This window comes from Erythranthe guttata, chromosome 3 (genome assembly GCF_056151865.1).
Source record: "Erythranthe guttata isolate IM_541 chromosome 3, IM_541, whole genome shotgun sequence".
NCBI lineage: Eukaryota > Viridiplantae > Streptophyta > Magnoliopsida > Lamiales > Phrymaceae > Erythranthe > Erythranthe guttata.
Genome location: NC_142535.1, coordinates 17,373,642 through 17,388,627, shown reverse-complemented (window position 1 = coordinate 17,388,627; position 14,986 = coordinate 17,373,642). Strand labels below are relative to the sequence as shown.

General features: G+C 37.0%; 2 protein-coding genes across 3 annotated transcripts; one reads left to right on the top strand and one right to left on the bottom strand.

The window, feature by feature from the left end:
• The first annotated feature begins 1,594 nt into the window (after positions 1 to 1,594).
• On the top strand, positions 1,595 to 3,124 carry LOC105950962 (uncharacterized). Its single transcript, XM_012974350.2, has one exon. The coding sequence runs from the start codon at positions 2,057 to 2,059 to the stop codon at positions 3,122 to 3,124; it is 1,068 nt and encodes a 355-aa protein (XP_012829804.2). The 5' UTR covers positions 1,595 to 2,056.
• Positions 3,125 to 7,405: 4,281 nt separating this feature from the next.
• On the bottom strand, positions 7,406 to 14,175 carry PEX1 (peroxisome 1). 2 transcript variants are annotated; one of them, XM_012987812.2, is made up of 17 exons: positions 13,909 to 14,175; positions 13,634 to 13,807; positions 13,242 to 13,341; positions 12,567 to 13,022; positions 11,635 to 12,399; positions 11,440 to 11,531; positions 10,707 to 10,780; positions 10,355 to 10,577; positions 9,971 to 10,064; positions 9,734 to 9,888; positions 9,362 to 9,592; positions 9,076 to 9,276; positions 8,720 to 8,845; positions 8,551 to 8,612; positions 8,294 to 8,411; positions 7,837 to 8,124; positions 7,406 to 7,655 (listed from the first exon to the last, which is right to left on the bottom strand). In XM_012987812.2, the coding sequence occupies exons 1-17, from the start codon at positions 14,092 to 14,094 to the stop codon at positions 7,617 to 7,619; spliced, it is 3,384 nt and encodes a 1,127-aa protein (XP_012843266.2). In that variant the 5' UTR covers positions 14,095 to 14,175; the 3' UTR covers positions 7,406 to 7,616. The 2 variants fall into 2 exon arrangements, with proteins under 2 accessions (XP_012843266.2, XP_088671946.1); XM_088815820.1 differs by lacking the exon at positions 13,242 to 13,341 and having other exon boundaries at positions 13,909 to 14,117.
• Between the last annotated feature and the right edge of the window lie 811 nt (positions 14,176 to 14,986).

Here is a 14,986-nt window from a genome sequence, read left to right as displayed (position 1 = left end):
AAAATGTTCTCTAGTTTGTACTGGTTTTGTGCGAAAATGCAGTTTCTGATGCACCACAATTTGGTATTTACAAGCCAAAGACACGTCTTATGATCATTTTAATGCAAAATGTGAAGCTCGAATGGGATAAAATAGGTACAAACTGGAGAATGTTTTCCACGTAATTACTCATTTTTTTTTTTTTTTTTTTTTTTTTGATAATGCAGGAACCCGCAGCCAACCATATAGGTGCACTGGGTAAACCTACACTCTCGTATAATAGCTTGCAAACTATACGAGAGATGTAAACCACACTAGGCTAACCATGTGTGACAAGCTCGACCTAGCGACCGTTGGCAAGGGGATTCGAACTTGGGTCAATTGACCCAAGCTCTCTTGCTCCAACCGCTAGGCCACCCTTGCGGGTCGTAATTACTCATTTGACACCGCAATGGTGGATGCGTAAGAAAATTCCAATTAAGGGTGAGTTGTAATTACCCAAACATGAGAGATTTTTTTCATAATTTGACCTTACATAAGGGGTAGCCGTAATTTATCCTAAAAATAAAAATAAAAATAAAAACTATGAGAGCAATTAACCGTTAATTCGAGAATCAGATACGTGCGTTCTAAGAGACGCAACACCTAGTAAAATACATCGAGTGGTCATTCACTAGTGGTCTATACAAATAACTACCCACTAAACACACATACACTTTAAATGTGTATTATTATGTGTACATCAATTATTCAGGATCATTCGATATATTTCACCGAATGTAGCATCTACGAAACCGATACGTACCCATGAGACCATCACATGACCAAGTGGTCCTCCAATTTCATGCTTGTTTCAAATAAAGAAAGAAAAAAAACACATATACTAACGTGTCAGATCTGTTTGATTGAGATCCCATAATACTCATTTTTTTAAATTTTTTTCAAACATAAAAATAATCAATAACGCAGGCTCATCTAGACCAAATTGTCCTCCATGTAAGAATTAATTACACCAAACATCCATGTAAATGTATAACAAAAGCCAAAACTTTTTGGGTGACTGGGATTTTACATCAATGATTAATTCCAAGTTGGCATAATCCTTGGAATATTCGTTTCTTTACAAATTTTGTATGACTTCGGTTTTAACAGAAAGTTGCTTCACATTGAAGCTAAAATCAGTAAAAAAAAAAAAAGGCATCAAAAGGAATGCTAAAAAAATTATTATTATTGTTGCAAATGCATTGAAAATGCATTAAGTGGATGTCCAATTAATGAAGAGTTACAACCATTAATGGTCTTTAATTGAAGTGCACTCTTGTAACTCTTAGGACCTTAATCTTCCTTGTAGTATAAATAGCTTACTTTGTAATAGGCAAAGACACACTTGACACTTGAATAAACAAGAAAGAATAAGAAGAAAAGGTTCTATTATCCTTACATTTGATCTCCCATATTCTTGTTTTACTTGATTTTCTTTAATATATTTATAACACGTTATCAGCACGAGCTTGCTCCGGTTTTTCATTGAAGTTGGTAAGAATTTTGTGATTATTTTAATATCCTGAAAAAAAAAATTATTCATGTTTTCGATAAATGGCTTGTAAAACATATTTTCAATATTTTGATATACATATATGATTAAGAATTAGATTAAGATTATAGATAAAATCCATTAGTACAAATCAAATTCTAGAATTTTATTAACTATGTGATACTTTAATTTTAATTAGTTTCTGTATTATATTTGTTTAGTTAACAATATATACAATTATTATCTCTTTTATGCATTAATAATGATATCAAATAGTTTGCTATATATAAGAGATATTAATTTAATTATTTTATAATCATTATTGTCAATTAAAATGCTATATTTTCAATTATTATTTATTTGCTTTATTATTATGCAAATTATTATAAGAACCTGAAGTTCATTAAAAAAAAAAATATAGGCCCGAAGTCCATATCGAATATCAAAGCCTGAAGCTTGGATATATTGAATAAATTAGACTCAAACCTGAAGTTTTGAGTATACATATAATCTAAAGCACTATTAATTTTATGACACAGTGTTATGGCAAACATCACCAAGCTTGAGTTCGCTGCTCTAGATATTTCCGGAAGAAATTATCTAACTTGGATCCTTGATGCTGAGATCCATTTGAATGCCATGAACCTCGGAAATACCATTAAGGATGGTAATGAGGAAAGCGAACAAGATAAGGCGAAATCAATGATTTTTATTCGCCATCATCTCCACGAGGGCTTAAAATCCGAGTATCTTGGGGTAAAGGACCCTGCTACTCTATGGAATAATTTAAAGGAAAGATATGATCACCAGAAGAGTGTGATACTTCCTAAAGCTCGATATGAATGGATGCACTTGCGTTTGCAAGATTTTAAATCGGTAAATGAGTATAATTCCGCCATGTTTAAAATTGTTTCTCGATTGAGATTATGCGGAGACGATGTCACAGAACATGACATGTTAGAAAAGACATTTACCACATTTCATGCCTCTAATATGCTCCTGCAGCAGCAATATCGTGAAAGAGGTTTTACCAAATACTCTCAATTGATTTCTTGCCTCCTCGTTGCTGAACAGAACAACGAGCTCTTGATGAAAAATCATAACTCCCACCCAACAGGATCACAAGCATTTCCAGAAGTAAATGCAAATGTTTCATTCCCTGAAGTGAATGCAAACAACTATAATCGTGGTCGGGGTCGTGGTCGTGGCCGTGGGTATCGCCGTGGTCATGGTAGACATCAAGATGGTCCTAGAGTTGCACCATACCACCCGAAGTGGAATAAAAATGGTGAAAAACAAGACAAGGGCAAGGCTGTAAAATTTGGCCCTCCTAATAATCAAAATGAGAGTTGCCACAGGTGTGGAGTGAAAGGGCACTGGTCACGTGCATGTCGTACTCCAAGGCACCTTGTGGATTTATATCAAGCATCCATCAAGGGAAAAGGAAAAGGGAAAGAAATCAATTTTACTGATTTTAGCAACACCGAGAATGACCATATTGATCCAATGGACCTTACCCATTTGGATGTTGCTGATTTCTTTCCCGCGCCAAGTGGAGAAATTGATGAAATCAAATTTCATGGTGATGATAACAATGATGGCAACAAATAGATCAATCAGGATTGATCAAATATTACATTTATGTTGCATTTGAGTTAAATAATGTTTATCTTTCCATTCCCTAAATGAGTTCGAAATAATTTTGATGTGTGGTTGGTGGTTTGATTGATATAAGAAAATAAATTTTATTATATCTTCTTATATTTATTTTATTCCCAGAAAAATGGAATATAATGAGTCCGTGAGCAACCTGAACGATGGAGACATTTGTTTGGTTGACAGTGGAACGACACACACAATTCTTCGAGATCAAAAATATTTCTCGAGTTTGAAATTGGCAAAGGCAAGTGTTAGTACAATTTCTGGTACTACCAAACTAATTGATGGCTCCGGAAGAGCTAATATTGTTTTGCCTGGTGGAACGAATATTTTGGTCAAAGAGGCTTTGTACTCTAATAAATCCAAAAGAAACTTATTGAGTTTCAAGGACATACGTCTCAATGGATTTCATATCGAGACTATGAATGAGGGGAATATGGAATTTCTTTGTATTACAACCAATATTTCATGCCAGAAGCATGTTAAAGAGAAACTCCCAGTTTTCTCATCAGGGTTGTATTTTGCGACTATAAGCGCAGTAGAAACAAATATTGTGATGGACCAGAAGTCCAATGATCCGAAACTTTTCTCTCTTTGGCACGATCGACTTGGTCACCCAGGATCGACCATGATGCGTCGAATAATAAATAATTCATATGGGCATACTTTAAAGAACCAGAAGATTCTTTTGCCCCATGAATGTATATGCATTGCATGCTCACAAGGGAAATTAATTATAAGACCATCTCCAATGAAAATTAATAGCGAGGTCCCAACATTTTTACAAAGAATTCAAGGGGATATTTGTGGACCTATAGATCCACCTTGTGGACCATTTCGCTATTTTATGGTTCTATTGGATGCATCATCTAGATGGTCACATGTAAGTCTATTGTCAACACGTACTGTTGCTTTTGCTAGACTTCTTGCTCAAATCATAAGATTAAGAGCTCAATTTCCCGATTATCCCATCAAGAGTATTCGTCTTGATAATGCCGGTGAATTTTCATCTCAAGCATTTAATGATTATTGCATGTCAATTGGTATTGATATTGAATATTCAGTTGCCCATGTACATACTCAAAATGGACTTGCAGAGTCATTTATTAAGAGATTGCAACTGATTGCTAGACCTTTGCTTTTACGGTCTAATTTACCCACTTCTATTTGGGGACATGCAATATTACATGCTGCTTCATTGGTCAGGATTAGACCAAGTTCATTTCAGAAGTATTCACCGTTTCAACTTGTTTCTGGCCAGCAGCCAGACATTTCTCACTTAAAAATATTTGGTTGTGCTGTTTATGTTCCAATTTCTCCACCTCAGAGAACAAAAATGGGTCCCCAAAGACGAATTGGAATTTATGTTGGTTTTGATTCCCCGTCTATAATTAGATACATTGAACCCCAGACGGGTGATTTGTTTGAGGCAAGATTTGTTGATTGCCATTTTGATGAGACAATTTTCCCGCCGTTAGGGGGAGAGAGATCGTCGGTTCAGGTTGAACGGCGTGAAATTACATGGAATGTACCGTCTTTGTCTCATCTTGACCCACGCACGAATCAATGTGAGAAAGAAGTAAAAAGGATAATCTATTTGCAAAATATTGCAAATCAATTGCCGGATGCTTTTACCGATATGAAAACGGTAACAAAATCTCATATACCCGCTATAAACACCCCGGCACGGGTTGATGTCCCTGAAGGACAACATGAAGAGATAATGAAACCTCGCATGAAGCGTGGGCGCCCTATTGGCGCGAAAGATAAGAACCCTAGAAGGAAAAGGGTAATAGAAGTAAATTCTCCTGAAGAGAATATTATCTCTAAACAAGAAAGCGCTATGAAAAATGTGACTGATCAGTCTAAAGTACATGATGCCCCTGGAGAGGATCATGAGAAAGAACTTATATCTGAAGAGATATCTTTAAACTATATAAATACCAGAAAAAACTGGGATAGAAATAAAGTTGTTATTGATAATATTTTTGCCTATGGGGTTGCAACTGATATTGCAAATGAGGACCCCGAACCAAAATCTGTTGAAGAATGTCGACATAGAAATGATTGGCCAAAATGGGAAAATGCTATTCAAGCTGAATTAAATTCCCTTGAAAATCGTAAAGTATTTGGACCAGCAGTCCAAACACCGGATGGTGTAAAACCCGTTGGATATAAATGGGTATTCGTACGAAAACGAAATGAGAAAAATGAAATCGTGAGATATAAAGCACGACTAGTTGCACAAGGTTTCTCACAGAGACCCGGGATTGATTATGATGAAACATATTCTCCCGTTATCGATGCAATCACGTTGAGATATTTGATCAGTTTAGCAGTCACAGAGAGGCTTGACATGCGCCTTATGGATGTTGTTACTGCATATCTTTATGGATCATTAGATAGTGATATTTATATGAAAATCCCTGAAGGATTTAAAATGCCTGAAGCATTTAAAGGAAGGTCTCGTGATTTATACTCAATTAAGTTGCAACGATCCTTGTACGGTTTGAAACAATCTGGAAGAATGTGGTATAACCGTCTAAGTGAATACCTTGTTAAAGAAGGGTATATAAATAATCCAGTTTGTCCTTGTGTTTTCATCAAAAGATCTAATAGTGGATTCGCTATTATTGCGGTTTACGTGGATGATCTAAATCTTGTGGGAACTTCTGAAGAGCTCACAAAGACCGCAAACTATTTGATGAAAGAATTTGAGATGAAAAATCTCGGAAGGACAAAATTTTGTCTCGGCCAGCAGATCGAGCATTTGTCCAATGGAATCTTCATCCATCAATCAACATATACAGAAAAGATTCTAAAACGATTTTACATGGATAAATCTCATCCTTTGAGTAGTCCAATGGTTGTTCGATCGTTGGATATACAGAAAGATCCATTCCGCCCTCGAGAAGAGAATGAAGAATTACTTGGTCCAGAAGTACCTTATCTTAGTGTCGTTGGAGCACTAATGTATCTTGCAAATAACACTAGACCTGATATTGCTTTCTCGGTCAACTTATTAGCAAGATATAGCTCTGCGCCTACTAAAAGACATTGGAATGGCATTAAACATGTATTACGCTATCTTCGTGGAACAACTGATATGGGTTTGTTTTACTCAAACAATTCAGAATCCAAAGTAGTGGGTTATGCAGATGCCGGCTACCTTTCTGATCCACACAAAGGCAGATCTCAGTGTGGCTACGTTTTTATTTGTGGCGGTGCTGCAATTTCATGGCGTTCAGTGAAACAGACATTGGCAGCTACTTCTTCAAATCACTCAGAAATTCTGGCATTGCATGAAACCAGTCGCGAGTGTATATGGTTGAGATCAATGATCCAACATATTCGAGAAAATTGTGGGCTGACTTCAATACGAGATACACCCACAATACTTTACGAGGATAATGCCGCTTGTATTCAACAAATCAGAAACGGCTACATTAAAGGTGATAGAACAAAACATATATCACCCAAGTTTTTCTACACTCACGAGCTACAAAAGAATGGTGATATTGACGTTCATCAGATACAGTCATGCAACAACTTGGCAGATTTATTTACTAAAGCACTGCCAACTACAACGTTCAGGAAGATGGTCCATAGTATTGGAATGCGTCGACTCAAAGATCTGTTGCCGACATCAGGGGGAGCGTGATCATTAACTCTAACACACTGTACTCTTTTTCCTTCGTCCAAGTTTTTATCCCACTGGGTTTTTCTTGGCAAGGTTTTAACGAGGCAGTGTCTCACGATCACAAGCTTCACATGGATGTGTACTCTTTTTCCTTTGTCCAGGTTTTTCCCATTGGGTTTTACTGGCAAAGTTTTTAACGAGGCATATCACTCTATAAAGATGGACATCCAAGGGGGAGTGTTGCAAATGCATTGAAAATGCATTAAGTGGATGTCCAATTAATGAAGAGTTACAACCATTAATGGTCTTTAATTGAAGTGCACTCTTGTAACTCTTAGGACCTTAATCTTCCTTGTAGTATAAATAGCTTACTTTGTAATAGGCAAAGACACACTTGACACTTGAATAAACAAGAAAGAATAAGAAGAAAAGGTTCTATTATCCTTACATTTGATCTCCCATATTCTTGTTTTACTTGATTTTCTTTAATATATTTATAACAATTATTATATTATTATTATTTATATATATAAGAAAGCATCTCGTCACTTGACCTAATTTAATGACGTCTGAATCCATTATTTACTAATTACTAAAACAAATAAGTGAAAGTTGTTTATTATAAGAAAAATAATCGTAATACAACTTTTGACAAGACTTTTAGCCAGCAAAGGATATAAAATTTTATTTTATTTTATTTAATATTAAGTTTAAAATTAATCTAATACAACACATGAAGAAAAGAAGTGACTCAACGCCACTGAATTGCCCGAAACTATTACCTCCACTGCGTTTCAGATTAAACTAAGCTAGAGTTGCCCTTTTGCCTTTTGCATCTCTCGACTGCACGTATATAATAAGCCCGTAAAAATCACACAGAGCCTCGTGTGTGTGTGTGTGTGTGCGTGTGTGTGTGTGCATGTGCGTGTGTGTGTGTGTGTGTGTGTGTGAGAGAGAGAGAGAGAGAGAGAGAGAGAGAGAGAGAGAGAGAGAGAGAGAGAGAGAGAGAGAGAGAGAGAGAGACCTGAGCAGCAGTGGACCGTTTTGAATCGAGAAACTGGCCGTAAATATCATATAACTTTCGCTTCTCAGCTTCAGAAACTGATGGTCTAGCTTTGGATGCAATGGATTTCAAAACAGCACTGGTTATGACAGGCATCTCCCCGTTTGTGCTGCCGCCGTTTTTGCTGTCCAAAAGTTCGTGGACAGCTTCGAGTTGTGCGTCGGAAAGAAGAGCTTGAAGGTCTGCTCCACTAAACTCTTCAGTCATATGTGATACGCGTTCCAAATCAACATCACTAGCCATCGGTAACTGCGGGGGAAAAAAAATGAAAATAACACGGGTTATTGCAGTTCAAATGTAGGAGAACAGTTGGAGAAAGTATATTGAAGTTAAATTATCATTTAAAATTCTTCCTCGATCAAATAAACACAAAAAATAAGGAATCAATGTTCAGCATATCACAGATATATGTACTAACCTTTCTCGAAAGGACCTTCAGAATGTCCAGCCTCTCCTGCTGAGATGGGAAATCGCAAAATAAAAGTCGATCCAGCCTACCAGGCCGTAGAAGGGCAGCATCAAGCAAATCCGGCCGACTATTTGATTTTCAACAACCAAAAATTTGCAGAAAAAATCGATAAATAAAGACATATATTAATAGTAACCAAAATGCAAGAAAGTTTCAAAAGATAATGATATCACTCAGCGTCGAAGTATTGGGAGGGAAGAACTTACCTAGTAGCAGCAAAAACAAATACACCGGTCAAGACTTCAACTCCATCTAATTCTGTCAGAAACTGGTAGTTTATGTGATGAAAGTGTCAGCAAATATAGAGTAAAAGAACAGGAAAAAAAACGTGAAGTGAATAAAAGCATTGGATACGATAGGAGAAAATAAACTAACTTGATTGACGACTCTATCAGTAACTCCAGTATTATCGTGTCCTCTCTTTGGAGCGATAGAATCAAATTCATCAAAAAAGAGAAGGCATGGAGCTGCTGCAGCTGCTTTAGAGAAGATATCCCGAACCTGCATATTGCATATTCATATTAGATAGTTCCGCACAGAACGATTAAGGAGGTAAATTTATTTACATAAATGATTTTTATGGAAGTTTATCCAACTACAACAATAGTGAACAGTAGCCATGCTACACGCAAGTTTGTCTCGTTTAGCACAAATAGGAGAATGAGAAAACATAATGACCTCAAAAAAGTAGAAAAAATGGGAAGTATTAAAGGTAACTAACTGCATCTTACAGCTTGTTCAGAAGCACCAATATATTTATTAAGCAACTCAGGCCCTTTAACAGAGATGAACCGCAGTGAGCAGGCTGCAGCAACAGCACCAACAATATGCGTTTTTCCACAACCCGGGGGACCATATAAGAGAACATTGGACCGCATTCTCAGTGGAGCTTGTGCAAAGACGTTAGGAAATCTCGAGGGTAGCTCAATCATCTAATGCAAAAAAAATAACACACATTAACATTCAATTGACAATGCATATGTACCTACACTCTACACCACAGGTGCGGAAATTTACCTCTTTTATAGCATTTCGAATGTCATTGAGACCTCCAACATCATCCCAGCCAGAACTACCACCGTCAGTAGCTGGTTTAGTGATGTCACGCATGGCCACTGGAAGGAAATCTTGCATTGCTTGCATAAAGTCATCTCTGAGCAAAGTAGGTTTCTCATTTTCTCCATTGCCCAAATCGGAAGACAATGTGCGACCAACGGCAGCATGCACAGACCTATCGACCAGTATTTCCTAAAACGGATAGATAGAGTATAAGTAAATATTGGGTGCAGTTGGTTACCAGAAAGAATTGAACCAAATTTACACGGATAATAAGTAGAACTTCAGTCATATTCAAGCAAGGTGTTGTTAAGTTTGGCGCCGACCAAATACCAGATCATAAGCATCATATCCATCACATTTGGATGCTATCTCTAACAACAGATCCTCAGAGCATTGCAAGGATCGCTTCTGCATCTCGTGTTTCAATATGGCAGCACGTTCAGCAGCAGCAGGTACAGGCAGATTGACATGAAAGTCGAATCTTCCTGATTCAATCAATTGTAGGTCTAAGATCAAGTCATCCGAAATAACATGAGACCTTAACATATTGAAAGCAAAGTGACCAACCGGAAGAGCTCAAGCTCTGTGGAAAATTAGTAAGGGATTGCACAGTAGCAATGAATGCTATGGGTCCAATTCCACACATGCTCCTTTGCTTTTCCTGTATCATCGGAACATGAAAAATGCATTTAAAATCAACATATCATGTCCTATGTAGGCCCATTTGTAGCTATCTCTGTGCTCAAAGAAATTTATGAAAAGTGTCATCCACTAAAACTATTGGCAAAGTGTGAAATATTTAAATGTGTGCTGGCAAAGGGAATTGCTGATGAGGAAGCTAAATTTGTAAACACTGTTACCCCAGGTAGGAGAAGATTATTCCGCAGTGGCTTTGGTGCAAGTTTCAGAAAGACAGAGAAAAAGAAAGCAGGACAATATAAGAAGCCTTACCTCATATTCATCTAATATATCAGCAAGAAACTCGATGAGTGCTGCAGAAGATGATGAAGGTTGAGATCCCTCTAGATCTGATGAAGGTGTGATGAGGCTATCAAGATCATCCAAGACAATGACCGAGGGTGCATGATTTAAAGCTTCAGAGATGTAGTTGGAAAGCACTTGACGGATCGTTGGAGGCTTCTCCAAAGTGAGTTTAGAACAAGAAACAAAAATTCTGCAGAAAATAATCATTTTGTAAGTGAATATTCAGGTTAACTACCATGTAATTTCATGCAGTAATTAAACTGAGGTACTTGGAAAGTCGTAAGAAGCTAACTTGGTAACTTTCAATGAGAGGACTTACACGTGTGCCAAAATATCTTTACGTTCTTCAACAGATTTGGCAGAGACTTTCGCCAATAATGTTTTTCCAGAACCCTGCACAGCCGAAATGTTCAGTAGATAAAAATCATCTTGCTTCATAAATAATTATCAGATCTCAGAACTGTATTTTTATCTTTATAATTAGATAAGTTCTTCATTTTGCATGGTCTCCTACCCCTCTCCACTAGTAGATATTTTGGAAAAATCTATTTACTCTGGTGTGAGAGAAACCAAGTGAGACTTACAATCATGTGAAGGATGCATGATTATGTTTCAGTTGCCTGCGTTGTGCTTGACATTTTAAATGAATAATACATGAGACGATAAGTTAAAAGGACGTGTGGAAAGCATTTGAAGGAAGTTCAAGTACCCTTCTGTGCAAGTTCCACTCACTGTACTTTTTCAAACTCTCCTAGATTTAATGGTCACCCAAGCGGTTGGAGTTGTTTAAAGGACAAACAGAGCAACCAGAGACAATCCTAAGCATCAGAACTGCCTAACATCTTTAGTGTAACGCGAAACAAAAGGTTGATGTATTCCTTTATTCCATTTGGATGAGATAATTTCAACAGTACTTTATCCAGAAGGGTTAAAAACTTATCAAAGGTATTATATGGTGAAATAGTTACATCATATTCATGACATCAGAGAAATTCCTTGCCCATTAATGTTGCATCGAGGAAACCAAATGAACTACTTGGGATGAGACTTACTGGAGGTCCGTAGATCAGGATATGCCCAGGCAATGGAAGATTATAGCTACTGAACAACATTCCAGAAGTAGGAGATAATAACGCTATCAACCCTGCAGGTCAAATCCCCAACTTAGATAAAAAGGTCACCATGCAGATAAAGAGCAGACTTTTACAACATCAAATGGAACCAAAACTAGGCGAGAAAATACCTACTGTAATTTACATCAAATGGAGCTGCACCCATCCAATCCAATGAAGAAATTGCTGCACTAAGGAAGTTATCAGCTCGTCTCTCATGGGCTGCAGGAGAGAATAAAATATCACCCACTTGCAGCTTTCCAAGCAACGTGTCTAAACTTCTGGAACTATAGTTATCCGAACTGCTTTTGTCAAATGCAAGTTCATACGCATGAATGCCATCATGTAGAGATTCCTCAGCAAGTGACAAAATATAAAGGGCATCAACTGATGGTTCTTCAGCTTGGTTTCTGTTTTTGCTTCTAGATGTTTGTATCTTGCCGTGTCTCAAAAGTTTGTGATTTTTTATTTTTACATGTAGTAATGTTTTGCATCCTATAACCAAAGAACTTACATCCTCTACTGAATTTGAAACAAGTGTACGAAGCTGAGCCAGACACCATGCACGCAAAAGAGATGATAAACCACTTCTATAGCCAACCTTCCTATGTGCTTCTCCAATTGCAGTAGTTGTTTCTTCAGCATCATCAAGGGGAGAGCCACAAGAAAGAGCCGCAATAATCTTTTCATGCATAGACCAATCACTAATACCCATTTCTGCATTTGAGCTGATTCTTTGGATCGCGTCTTTTCTTTTGTGGTTCTCATGGTTACTTACAACGTCTAGACTGCTATTCTCAATAATTTCGTCGTTTTGAAACATCTTGAAATGGAAAGGTGAAACAGAAACTAGAGGTATATCTTTCTTCGCGTTAATGTTGTACCTTTTCACATATACCCCTGAAAGAAGAATAGATAAACGAATTCCATGAACATAGCACGAACATCAACATAACAAAGGAAGGAAATGAATAACGATTATTAGCAATGATAGCTCAAAATATTCAGTATGATTATGTCATTCAACTCTCACAGATTTTTTTTTTTTGCGCACAGAATTAACTTACAAGAGTGTATTCCTGCTCCCAAATAGAGGCGAAGAGACTGAGATAGCATTAAGTGTCCTTTAGCCACTGATTCGGATAACAATACACGAACGACGACTTCATGGTCATCCCACTTATCGATAGGATTACCATTGTTGGCTTCCTTTTCCTTTGAAACACTTTTCGAATGCAACTTTTTCTTCCCATCTTTTGAAAGTTTTTGCGGACATATCACTACAAACTGAAGAGGAGCGAATGAATATTTTTTAGCTGTTTCTGGATGGATGAAAACACCAGAAGTGAACACCACGTCCATTTCAACACCATTCTCCTCACATTTATAAATGAATCTACTGTCTGAATCTTGGAGACGCAATTGTGCTTTCGCACTTAAACCACCCTCCTCTGAAGACTGTGTGGATGGATTTTTACGTCTCTTTGGAGCTACTGCAACTTCAGTTCCAGGCACAAGTTGGACTGCAATCAACCTCACAGGTCAAATAACTGGCATGAGAACAATTACATTCTGTTCACCATGAACTATATATAACAACACATACCCTAGCAATGGTGATATGAAACACCAAATATATTCCTTAAGCTGGGGGCAATATAACGAGTATTACATGACTAAAGTAGAAAAATCTAATAGGAATAAGACTTGTAGGATTCTGAAACTAGAAGTATGCAGTTTACCTACTGGTTTCTGGGGAAAGGTTGACATGACAAGAAACATGACAAATGTTTGTCGGTGCAACCACAATGGAAATCTCATCCCTTCATGAACAATTCCAACCTGCATACGACATGGATTATAAGCACACAACCACCTAAATTTGACCATTAAACTAATCTTAATATAAACTGTTCACACCCTAACTCAATTCCTAACATTTGAATGATCAAGTCAAACCCTCCCTAAATGCTGCATTCACTGAAATTCCAACTTGAGACGAGGCCTTTTCACATAAGCGCTACTACATTTTCTAACTTCTAAATGTATCGTCAAAATCAGTTTAAATACACTAAAGCTCTTATGCGCAGACACGAATACGAAACCAGATAATCAAATCAAAGCATATTATCACCTGCTTCAGAATAGAACTTTCGGCGAGCTCGGAATTAAGCTCCAAGATCTCCCAATCATCCTCCGTAAGCGGCTCGATTGTCACCAGCGTAGCCTTGGGTAAATGACTAACTACACGAACACTAACTGCAGTCCGGTCACTCAATCCAATGCAATCCGCATACTGACGAGCAATCTACCAATTTACAGCTAAAAAATTAAGATACAAAAACTTCGTCGAACAAAATTAACTAATAGAAAATAAACTCGAATTAATTTCAGATTATCGCACAATACCTCAATTGAAGAAGGGGAGGAAGAGGCGGAGCCGCACCAAGCCACGTGCCAGAGGCTTCCACCGGAGCGGAGCTCGACTGCGAGAATTGGAGGGAGGTAACCGGACTGTAGGGTTTGGATGAGTGGAAGAGGAAGAGATATAAAGCAGCTTTCAATTCCCCCTACCAGTTTCACCTCAAACTCCATAGCTGAATAACTTCAATTCTGCTGTTTTTTCGCAATTGTTGGGGAAAATTTATATATATGAGGGATGAAATTACCTGCTGTTACTCAGTCTCCAGTTCTCTGCGATGCCTTGTGTATTATTTATCTTTGCAAACACGATTTTGGTAGAAGCGGTATAAACTGGAGAGAATTGGAAGGAACGCGCTTTATCCGTTTTGTTTACTGTTGGGAAGCGTTCTGTTGTTTGGGCCGGGCTATAGTAAAGGAAAAGTTGAAGTCATTTTATGGGCCTTTAAGCCCGTTTGTACATCATGTTGTAAAAGCCCGGGAAAATTGTGAAAACAATTACAATAGAAAAAAAAAAACTTGAATTCCGCCAAATATTTTTCATTCAATATTTTTGTTTGTTTCTATCTATTTTTTTAATTGGAATTGAAATTGAAATATATGTGAGATAATTTAGGAGTACGTGTATTTCAATTACATATTTCCTTACTTTCATACACATAAATTATATATATATATATATATATATATATATATATATATATATATATATTCACCCTTATTTTCATCATTCAAAATTACTCCTAAAACTCTCTCTCTCTCTCCTCTTCCGAAGATCCAGCCATTGAAATTATGTAAGCCCCTTAATTTGTGTTTGTTTATTTGATGACGATTTGGATGCATGCTTGTTATATAAACGTTTCAATAAAATAAAATAAAATAATTATCGGAATACTTTATAACTATATATTAAAAAACCTATGCCTTTTTGCAATTCCTTAATAGTTAGGAGGAGAAAAGAAAAGTCATAATGCTCTAGATACATAATTATATATTTGGCCAGTGAGGCTAATTTCATTGTGTATTTTCAACTTCGGTTGTTGCTAATGCTCTAGAGTTTTCGGTG

What these genes read in the sequence shown, in the direction of transcription:
- LOC105950962 (XM_012974350.2), top strand. Translation starts at nt 2,057, where the DNA reads ATGGCAAACATCACCAAGCTTGAGTTCGCTGCTCTAGATATTTCCGGA.
- PEX1 (XM_012987812.2), bottom strand. Translation starts at nt 14,094, where the DNA reads ATGGAGTTTGAGGTGAAACTGGTAGGGGGAATTGAAAGCTGCTTTATA. An exon ending in AAAGATATTTTGGCACACGT is followed by an intron (nt 10,578 to 10,706) that starts GTAAGTCCTCTC and finishes TATTTTCTGCAG; the next exon opens with AATTTTTGTTTCTTGTTCTA. An exon ending in AACGGTCCACTGCTGCTCAG is followed by an intron (nt 7,656 to 7,836) that starts GTCTCTCTCTCT and finishes ATATACGTGCAG; the next exon opens with TCGAGAGATGCAAAAGGCAA.